This window comes from Gossypium arboreum, chromosome 12 (genome assembly GCF_025698485.1).
Source record: "Gossypium arboreum isolate Shixiya-1 chromosome 12, ASM2569848v2, whole genome shotgun sequence".
Lineage (NCBI taxonomy): Eukaryota > Viridiplantae > Streptophyta > Magnoliopsida > Malvales > Malvaceae > Gossypium > Gossypium arboreum.
The window spans coordinates 86860464-86872041 of record NC_069081.1 but is presented as its reverse complement, the minus strand read 5'-3'; the positions used below and the strand labels follow the sequence as shown (position 1 = coordinate 86872041).

Genomic DNA, 11578 nt, shown 5'->3' with positions numbered 1-11578 from the left:
ATTAATATTATTATCGATATAAGAAAATATAAATTTAAATACGCTGAAACACTCTTATTTATGAGTAATTTTAAGCTTTATGTCAAGCACTTTGAAACAATAGAAAATATATCTTTTAGAAGATGGGCAAGTGTGTAGATATTTATTGCTTATTATATATATATATATATATAATTTTTTTTAAAATAAAGTAGATGATATGAGCATAAATGTGTTCCCATGTGTCTGCTATAAGCTATCGATGGGCAATATTGGTAGCTTAAAAAATAAATTTAATATTAAATAATTAAAATTATATTTGTGGTATCCAAATGAAGGGAAATTAGAACCCCACGTAGTAGCATGTGTTAATTGCAGAGATATACTAAAAGATAAATAAAAAGTGCACCCTTGTCCCTCTAAGCAAATGCACTTTTAGCTGTGTCTATTTAATGTTTTCTTTTTTCTCTCTTAAAATATTTAGCAATATATTGAATTTGATATAAATTTATTATATCCGTTAAGGTGAAGTCAGAAAATTTTTATAGAGTTAAATTAAGTAATTTATAGGAATAAATTAAAATTTTATTATTTTTGAAAGGGTTAAAGTGTAAAATTTACATTTTAGGCAACTCTGATATTAGTGACAACAAGTGTTGGATGTAGTTTAAAGCACATTGCATACTCTCAAAAGAAGAAAGTAAGTTCAAACCTTGTTGAGAGAGTAGTCACAAAACCCCGAAAAGATTAGTATTCATGGACTGTAAAACTTAAAACTGACATTAATGATATCTTAAATATCAAAAAAGGGAATAATAACTTATTTGACCCTTCAACTTTGTTAAAAAAAACCATTTTAATACTCCATTTGATTTTTTGCCTCTTTAATTTTTTGAATTTACGCTATTTGTCAAATCACCCCAAAATAGATGGAAAAGTTAACTTCTATTAACTTTGCTAACGGGACATACACGTGGACTACCATGTGGATGTCACATAAACAATTAATTAATTTTAATTTTTTAAAAAGAAAGAAATATAAAAAATCATTTAAAAAAAGTATAAAAATTATAAAAATATTTATAAAAGATTAATTAATTTCTAATGTGGTATACATGTGGACTGCCACGTTAGCAAACTTAACAGATATTAACTTTAGGGGTGAAGTCAGAACAATTTTTTAGGGGGCGAATGAAATTTTAATTTTTTTATAGTCTATATCTTTATAATTATTAAAGGATTAAATCAAATTTTTATAATTTTAGGGGCTAAAGTATAATTTTACATTTAGTAATTTAAAATTTTAAAAAAAAATTAAAGGGCCTAAATGGATATTCTTCATTTTAGGGGGGCCAGGCCCCTGCCAGCCTCCTAGATTCGCCTCTGATTAACTTTTTCATTTATTTTAGAGTGATTTGACAAATAATACAAATTCAAAGGTTAAAAAAATAAATAAAATAAAAATATAAAATAACTTTTTATATAAAATTAAAGAGTAAAATAAATTATTATACTTAACAAATATAAATTATCCAACTAAATAAATCAAAATGCACGTAAACAACTCCATTAAAACAAATTATGTATTGAAATGTCATATATTTTTATTTACCAATACAGATGAATATTATTTATTAATAAAATACTTAGATAATAATAATAATAATACTAATTTTGAATAAAAATATTTAGAACTATTCATAATCTTTCTCCGACCCTTAAAATGTATCAACGCACTTAAATTTATGTCCTTTTGTATAAGCAACAATGTTTTAAACTAAGACTTTAGAAAATATGCATGAGAATCACACAGGTTAATGGTGTTAGAGTAAATTAATTGTAGGTCCACAATATTTCACCCCAACTTGTTGCCTACAAATTGAGATTGTTTTCACGTTTTATCATATGCAAATACCTGAAATAGGAGGATTAATTTGGTGGTAAAATTTTTGGCACCATGCCTTGCCTTGTTTTAATTAAGTTCGTTATTAATAATAAATAGGACTTGACCTCACCTTATAGCCAATGAAAGGGATTCTATTGCACTGGACCCACCTATTTTCAATTACCTGTTATCCACGTGTGGACAATTACTAGGCATATGCAACAGTTCTTTTAGGATTAATGTAATTTTTAATGTTAAGGACGAGTTTAGTAATTAATCTTTTCGTTTTTTGTAGGTTCATTAAGGGGTACATGTTGACCACGCTGGTCATTTAATTTATGAATTTGATAATTTTTTTAATTTAGTCCTTAAATTTGTTAGCTCATATTATTTTGGAATTCAGTAATTTTTTTCAATTTAATCCATAAATTCAGGTTCCTTTAAGATATGATGATTTGGCATTTTAAAATTATAGCACATTATCGCTTAAAATTTTTAAAAAAATTAGAGTGTCATGTCATTATATCTCAATAGAATCCAAGTTTAGGGGTCAAATTGAGAAAAAACTATCAAGTTTTATGACTAATGTGGACAAATAAAAGCTTATGGACCAAGTTAGGAAAAAGTCGTTAAGTTTAGTGAATAGATGTTGCTTCACCCCTTGCACGGGCGAAAGGAGGGGATAGGCAAGTGCCTTTGCTCCCCTTAAATGAAAAATTATGCTTTTTAACTCTTGAAGTTTTATAAAATTTTAAGTAAATACATAATAAAATTGGTGAAGTTTTATATCATCAAATCCCTACAGAATCTAAGTTTGAAGACTAAAATGAACCTAATTATTAAGTTCAAGGTCCAAATATAATATTAGCCCATTCTTTTACCGGTTTTGTTTAATGAATGAAAATTGGTGTGTGACTCAGAAAGGTTGAGTCAGATTTGAACTTTGAGCCGGCTTGAAAGGAGAACAAGACATGAAAGCATATAACGTCTACTAACCATTTATTTTCATTTTGGGTAATATTTTAATGGGTTCACTTCTATATATTTTTTTGACCATTTCTCTCAAACAATCCCATCTCTCTCTATCTCTATCTCTCGTCATCGAGAAAAAGAAAAAGAAAAAAGAAAAAAAAGGTACCCTACTTTCTCTTTTAATTGATCTCCATAATTCCTTTCACTCTCTGTTTCTCTTTCCTCCTTGTCCATTGGTTCTCCCTATAAAAACCCCCCATCTCCAGTACTCCATGAATGCAGCTAGCTGAGAACCATCAGCGGCATTTTCACTACCTCATAAATCCCCCCTTTCTCACCTATTTGGTACAAAGATATGAGTCTCTCAATGAAACCAGCAACGCCATGCACATTGCCCACCACAACTACACCAGCCAAGCATGTTTCTGTCCGTTGCTGCACTCTCACTCAAACGGCTGTGAGACCACTCAAAATGTCCTTAGATACTCATCAACCGGCGGTCAAGAGTTGGGAACATTTGCTCGACCCTCTTGATTATGACCCAATGGCTTCATTTTTCACATCTAGAGCCGTTAAGTTGGGCAACAAATGGAAGGAGTATCAAGGGGTTAAAAACTGGGAAGGTTTAGTCGATCCATTAGACGAAAACTTGCGGGGCGAAATACTCCGGTACGGTAGCTTTGTTGAAGCTGCATATAGGTCATTTAACTTCGATTCATCGTCGTCGTCGTACGGAGCTTGCAGGTACCCGAAAAGTACATTATTAGACCGTTCGGGGTTGCACCAAACCGGTTATCGTTTAACTAGACATTTACGTGCCACGTCAGGGATACAATTGCCACATTGGGTTGACATGGCGCCAAACTGGGTGGCAACGAAGTCTAGCTGGATTGGTTACGTGGCAGTCTGTCAGGATAAAGAGGAAATCGCCAGGCTTGGCCGGAGAGACGTGGTGATTGCTTTGAGAGGCACCGCTACTGGTCTTGAATGGCTTGAAAATTTCCGTGCTACTCTTACTCCAGTCCCCAATGCTGACACCAAACCTACACACCACGATGACGGCGACGGTGACGACTCGGAGCCCATGGTGGAAACCGGGTTCCTCAGCCTTTACACGTCGGGAACAGACGAGGTACCGAGCTTACAAGAAATGGTCCGTGAAGAAATCTCACGGTTGCTACAAACGTACGGCGACCAGCCTCTGAGTTTAACCATTACAGGACACAGTCTCGGTGCGGCTCTGGCTACTCTGACCGCTTACGACATAAAAACAACCTTTAAACTTGCTCCGATGGTGACCGTCATGTCGTTCGGAGGTCCACGTGTAGGTAACCGGAGCTTTCGTTGCCAACTAGAGAAACAAGGGACGAAAGTGTTGAGAATAGTGAACTCTGATGATCTTATCACAAAAGTACCCGGGTTCGTACTAGAGGAAGAAGACGCTGACGTGCCGAAAGACCAAAACGTCTACGTGGCGGGTTTGCCTAGCTGGATCCAAAAACGGGTCGAAGACACACAGTGGGTATACGCGGAGGTAGGAAGAGAGCTTAAACTGCGCAGCAGAAGCTGCCCGTACCTTAAAAATATCAACGTTGCCACATGTCACGACCTCAAAACATACCTCCATTTAGTCAACTATTCATGAAGCTCCACGTGTCCTTCCAGTCCACAGCAGAGAGAAAAAAAATCGCAGTGTAAATCAGAAGCGAAGACAAAAAAATCGGCTAAAAGATACCTTTTTCCCGTACAGAAAGTTCTGTACGGCCTCTAACAAATCCCCGAGTAAAAACTAAAATCGTATATAGTTTTACCTTCGGTTTTGCCGCAAATCGGCACATTCTAATTCTTTTGTATAAAAAAAAAAATCCATAATTCGACATCTTACATGCTTATTATCTTTTTATTGCCTTATTTGCCCGAAAATCACCACACAAGAATATAGAAAAACAATAAAAATCTTATATTATTCCAGTAAAAAAAATATATTCATATAGTGGGGATATCACTAAAAAGGCAATTGTTGTTTATTGTTATTATTATTGATGAGGAGGATGGGTATCACGTGTCAAGCAAAGTGAATTGACAACAATACCCTTGTTCCTCACCTAACTTAAAAGGCACCGACCGGGATAATACTTTCCGCTTTGTTCCAAACTAATCAAACCTACCGTCCACACCCAACACTGTGTCGGTTTTTCTCAACTTACCCTAATACCCTCCATCGCCGTCATAGCTCCCACCGTGAGCTCATCCCTTTGAAAGTCAAGTTCCCGACACCCCAAAAGTCTTGGAGTGGGTGGGTTTTTGTCCAAATTAAGACAAAACAGTTTTCTTTGGTAATACAAATGTCAACGTGAATCATATCCTTGTTCCAGTCTTTGCAAGACCTTAATGAAAAGCCCAATGGAATATTTTCAGTTTTCACAAATATAAATTTCACTTGGCATGAGCTGGCAATAATTTAGAATAAAATCCAATTTTTAGTTTGATTGCAATATCTTTTGGACAATAATAGAAGTACGTAGAGTATAATATAATCATGACAACTTTTTGATATGTTTCTTGTTGAAGACAATATATTAATTATTATAAGATGGAGAGCCAGCCTTTGTTGTAAAAGGTACCTGTATTTGATTTCTTTAAAGAACTATCTTTTTTTTTGGTTCCATAAACAGAAAGCACCATCACTAAATAATCAATACCATAACTTTTTGCCTTGATTCTGTCCTCAAATATAATATGTTGAAAACTTTAACGTTCAAATCTTTCGTTTATAAAGTGTGCACTGTACTTTGAAGCTACACCAGCAGAAACATCCATGGCATTTGTCCAGAAAAGAAACATAAACTGTGTTCAATAATGTCAGACAATCCCAGCTGTTTGTTTGGGGCTAGGATACATGACAGTACTGATTTTATGAGCATTCTGTCACAGTAATTATAGTGTGGAACATGCGTTTATATATATATGTATGTAAATGATTTTCAGTTAATAATACTATATATATATATATATACACAGGAAGAGACGGGAGGACAACATGTCTCCACAGGTCATTGTCTCGTAAGAGATAAATGATCAAAACCATATGAATATGTGTTGATGGGAATATAAACCACAAAGCGTGATGGATGCAGATTTGAAGATGCTCGTTTACATGATTCATTGATTATGACCCTTTAACCCACATTTGGTTTTATATTTGTATTTATTTCTTATATATATACACATAGAGAAACCTCTTGCTCTATTGGGAATTAACATACTTTTATTTGAATATTAAAATTAGCAAATATGAATAATCCGACTCTCTTCAGTTTCACTTTGTTCCATACATCATTTCGTTCAAACCCTATGAGGAAGACAACATTAATCTCTTTACTATGATGATATTGTCATATGCTTCAACTTCAATTGGCAGCATTCTGAGAGCATGAATGCCTTTTCCATCACACTCAATTGTAGGGTCATTTTAAATGAACGGTGCATTTATCTTAATTAGTATAAAAATAATATTAAATTATATAATGTAACAATATTATAATATGAGAATTAAAAAAAAAAAACACTAAACTTAAATAAACACTTGAACCCTTGGTCAAATTCATGGGTCACTTTCATCTCCTGTGGATAGTCTATAAATTTATTTTCTAAATTTTAAAGAAGCAGCCACGACAGCTACATGATTGTGTGAGCATATTCCAAAATCCTGCCTCCGTGGAAGACAACACCAAGCAAAATACCCTTTACCAAACTTTGGACTTTAAATATTAATTTTTTTTCCGGTTATTTTTCAAACATTAAATGACGTAACAAAAGTAATGATATAAAAAAAATTCATATATTATTCAAAGTAAAAATCTGGGATTACAAGTTGAACAAAGAAAACAAAATTCACACTTTGGTTAAAATTGGTCCAACGATTTAATTCGGTTAATTGGACGGCAGTCGATTTGTGATTTTTTAAATCTTCAGTTATTGGTTAATTTAGTTTGAAACTGAATAATTAACCGAATTAACTGAAATATTTATTGTTTTCAAGATTTATGTAGTGTTTTTAATGTCTTATTTTTTATTTTCACATCCATTTAAAGTTTTTTGAACTATTAAGTAAAAAAAAAAAAAGAGAACATTAGCAATGTATTTTTTATATGTTTTGTACTTATTTTAACAAAAAAAAATATAAATTCGTTAATTCGATTAACCGACCAAATTATTCAAAATATTTCAGTTTAGTTAATAGTTAAAAAATTATACATTTTAGATAATTCAATTCGAGTATTAGCCGAACCGATCGTATCAACACCCCTAATAATTTCTAACTTTGATTCTGGACATCATTTGACATAAATTCCCGGAACCAACAATAAAGTTCAATTGACAAAGAATATGATGTAGTGTTTAGCTTACCTCTACCGTTAGAATTATTTTTCAATGGAAAATGAAATTTGAATCAGTGATAGTTATATATAATTATGGTATAAATGTACAACATAATCAATACAATACTGTTACAATGGTGTCTATCACTTGTACTGCATGCACCGACTTTTTTTCTAAATGCCGGTGGGGATGTTCAATTATCACTGGTCTTAATCAACTTTCGCCTAGCTTTTGTATTAATTAAATAAAATATTTTATTTAAAAACAATATGTTAACTGTTACCATTACTGTTTAAGAATGGATTGTATGAAATTGTAATTTCAAGTCATCATTATCCTTTGAGCATGACAAATCAGATTTTTCCTCCTGATTTTTAGTATTTTTATTTAGATTTGAATTTTTTGAAAATCAGGAGGAAAAATATGATTTGTCATACTCCTATTGAAAATGGATAAGGATTACGTGGAATTACAGTTTCATACAATTCTTTCTCTGAGGGTGAGATTATCTCAAACGAAAGTGATCAAGACAATATTTTTAAAATTATATATTTATGGCACAATTTATCGCTTCTTAATAATATATATTAGGAATAAATCTTAAAATTATACATTAATAACATAAAATTTTGATTCAAATGTACACATTTTAAAAATAAATATCGATTTATTTATATATTAAATAAAATAATTATTTATGTATGCAATATATAATTCTCAAATGGTTCTATATTAATAATTGTATTAGTTATTTATGAAAATCGAATCAAATGTAAAATTTATATATGAAATTGCACAAAATCAAAGTTTATGTATAACATTACATATTTGATCAAAGTTGATATATTAATATATATACAAATGTAAACTTTAAAATTATTAATTAAATTATAAATAACGATATTTTATTTCTTAATGTAATTATAAAACAAAATAAAAAACACAATGTACAAGAAATTAAATTATTTAGTATCAATTTAAGATCTGAATGGTACGTATTGATGAATACTATACCTTAAAGTAAAAGTCTAATTTTATTAATAAATAAATCAAACACGTATGATATCTAAATTATTAAGATTATGTACCATCCTAAAATCAAAGAAAATATATTTTGACCAATTAATGGTTGAATAATTAAGATTCTATGGGAGAATTAATGTGGAGATTATCCAATTATACAAGGCCATCGTGCATGGTGGGTCATTGCATTGTGTCTCTCAAGGGATGTCGAGCCATGCATTTTACAAAATTGAGCTCGTGAGCCAGCTAACTGTTTGTTGAGATATCGAAATTTAGTCTTATACACGTGTTACACGGTTTCTTGTCTCTGCATGGATTTGTGTTGTGCTTTTCACATGGTCAGTATCATCGTACGATGATGTTCTTATGTTCTAAATGGGAATTTAGATCAATGTATCAGCTCTTAGTCGGTAAAGTGTATGATAGAAGTTTTTGTATTAAGAGTTTGATTATATTTTTTTTTTATTTGAAAAATGGATAAATTAATCTCTGTAGTTAGATAAAAGAGTAAACCAGTCATCTATTAAAAAAATATCCATTTCTACTGTTAAAAGTTGGTCTCTATATGTTTGAATGAGGTATACATGACACGTCACGTGTAACTATTTGTTTATTCTGTCAATCATGCCAGTTTTTAACAGTAGAATTGGATGAAATTTGTAACAGAAAAGACCAATTTGCTCTTTGATTTAATGTATAATACCTATTTTGGTCATTTTTTTTGAGTAAACAGGACAATCTGACTCATAGTACAAGGGCCTTCATGTTACTTTCAATTACCTCTTTTGCTCCTTCTATCATGTGAAATTTTATCTCTATAATTAATTTTACATAATTTAATTGTTGTAAATTAGTTTATTGTTAGGAATGGCAACGGATTGAAGATATGCATTTTTGAATTATCTCAATCTGAATCTGTAAATCTGCTTAAAAATCTAAATTCAATTATTATCCTTGTATCGGTATTTAAATTTGAATTTGAATTAAATATTATTATTTGTTGGATATTCGAATCTGAAAAAATCAAAATTAAAAATTTGATCACTTGTTGAATAAATGAATAAGCAATAATTGAATACAAACCTACTAAAAAAATTAAAACCAATCATTTCAAAATATGTTAGATATCTGAGTTCGAATCTATAATTCTCACACAAATTGAATTTCAGATTTGCAGATTCCGGTAATAGATATTTAAGGGTACCTATCTCCATCCATTTTGAATTCGTAGTGAATAATAGTTTTAACTTTTTAACTTTTTTCTTTTTAAATGGCAGACTTAATGGGAGTCCAGACCCTCAAAATTTTAGAAAATTTTCATCTACCCTTTCAAAAATTTTAAAGATTTCAATATTTTTAGAAATTATCACTAATCCTCTCAAAGTTATTGAAAACTTTAATGAAACCCTCCAAAATTTATGAAAGTTCTCATTCAGCCTTCCAATTTCTTTTGAAAATTTTAATTAGACCTCCCAAATTTCTTGAAAATTATAATTAAATCCACCAAACTTCCACCACCTCTGTACCTCAATATAGAATCAGATGTTGTAAATTCTAATTGTATTTTTGTGTATATATATTGAAGGAAAAATGTTAGGCAAAGACTATATCTTTGCATTTGTATGAAAAAAGTAAGCCACGAATGATAATCTCAAACCATTTGCAAAATCACGCACGTGAATATTTAATATCCAAGTTTCAAACTTCAAAGGGTCACAAACTCATGATTTCATGTGAGCTGGAACTAATACTCACATATACATAACAAAATGGAGACACAATAGTTTGCATTTGCGGGACCTCAATGCTTTTCCTCTTTTGACTAATCACCACCCTTTGAAATCAGCTTTTATACACTTAGGAATGTAGTTAAATTTCTTTATTATTACTAGAATTCAAGTGAAAACTTCCTATTCTTACTAAAGTTGTCGAGATTTTATCTCTTATTTCTATTGAGAGTTACATGATGTTTATGGAATGAACGTATCTTATAAGATCGAACCGTGCGTGATGCATGACCAGCTATCAGAAAAAATATGGGCATTTGAGATTGTTTGAGTTTGATCCTATGCTTTTATATAGCATTATTCGGCATCTATGTTTTCACTTGAGCTAACTAGCTCAAATGCTCACATTTAGGGGTAGAGCCATGGGGCTAGTAAAGGCTGACTTTCCCCTTAATTTTTTTTTTTACTTTTAGTTCATTTATAATTTATAAAATTTTAAATTAGTTTATGATAAAATTGCACTTTAACTATCGTAAAAATATACAACTTACTTTCGACCCCACAAAAAACTTTCGTGCTTCGCCCTTGCTCACATTTCTTTGTAATGTAATCGTGCACTACGCAAAGTCCGATATGATGAAAGAGTCTCACTCCACGAATTGCATGGAATTCTCGACGGAATCGAAAAACAAAAACAGAAGTGAAAATTAACTTCTTTAATTACTACTTAAAAAGTAAAAAAAAAAAAAAAAGGAAAAATGGAAACGGACCTTCTTCAAATACCATCATTTTATAATTATTTTTCTTGTTTAAAAAAAATAGTGAATAAGATAAAGACAAAGTATTTTGGGCTGAACGTAGTTTGGACCAAGAAAATAGATGTTAAAATATCGGGCCAAATTTCAACTTTTATGTTGGGCTATTATTTCTTACAAGAATTTCAAATTTTCAATTTGAAACCTACTATTTATTAACTCATAGTCAGCATCTACCCGTTAATGAGTCTATAGAATATGGATAATTCACTCACCTTGGTAGATACTTTGAGAAAAATAATTCATTTAATTTTTTTTATTAATATTGTTGAGGGAGGTTGATTTTTTTGGAAAAATTTTCGAAATGTCATCCATCGGGTTGTTGACCGATCTCCTAACAATTGAAGGTATTGTCCCTCGGTGGAGATTTTGTCTTTAGTACTCTGTCGAGATCTAGCATGCCATGAGTATGTACCCGAGGGCTTGGAAGACTTATAGGAAGACTATACCTTTGGGCTAGTCGATTTCTTAACCAATGATACTTCGAAGATTTCTCTCAAAGTAGTCAGTCCTTCTCAACAAATATATTTATGAATTTCAAATCTTTAGTATCCGTTAACTTTATAAGAAGAAACTTAACTATACTCGAATTTATTTCACTGAAAACGTTTTTAGAGAGTGGAGTTAAATTTCTTTTATTTTGATAAAATATTAAGATTATGGTTTAATACATAATTTGGTATCTAAGTTTGACATTTTTTAATGTAACACTTATATTATTTTTGGTTTAATATGGTACCTGTATTTGACAAAATGTTATGTATTTTGGTACCTAAAGGTGACAATGTTAATTT

General features: G+C 31.1%; 1 protein-coding gene across 1 annotated transcript; it reads left to right on the top strand.

Moving 5' to 3' along the window:
* Nucleotides 1–3191: 3191 nt before the first annotated feature.
* Nucleotides 3192–4481, top strand: LOC108482830 (phospholipase A(1) DAD1, chloroplastic-like). The gene has a single exon (XM_017785917.1). It carries the CDS (start codon nucleotides 3192–3194, stop codon nucleotides 4479–4481), a length of 1290 nt encoding a protein of 429 aa, XP_017641406.1.
* The last annotated feature ends 7097 nt before the right edge of the window (nucleotides 4482–11578 follow it).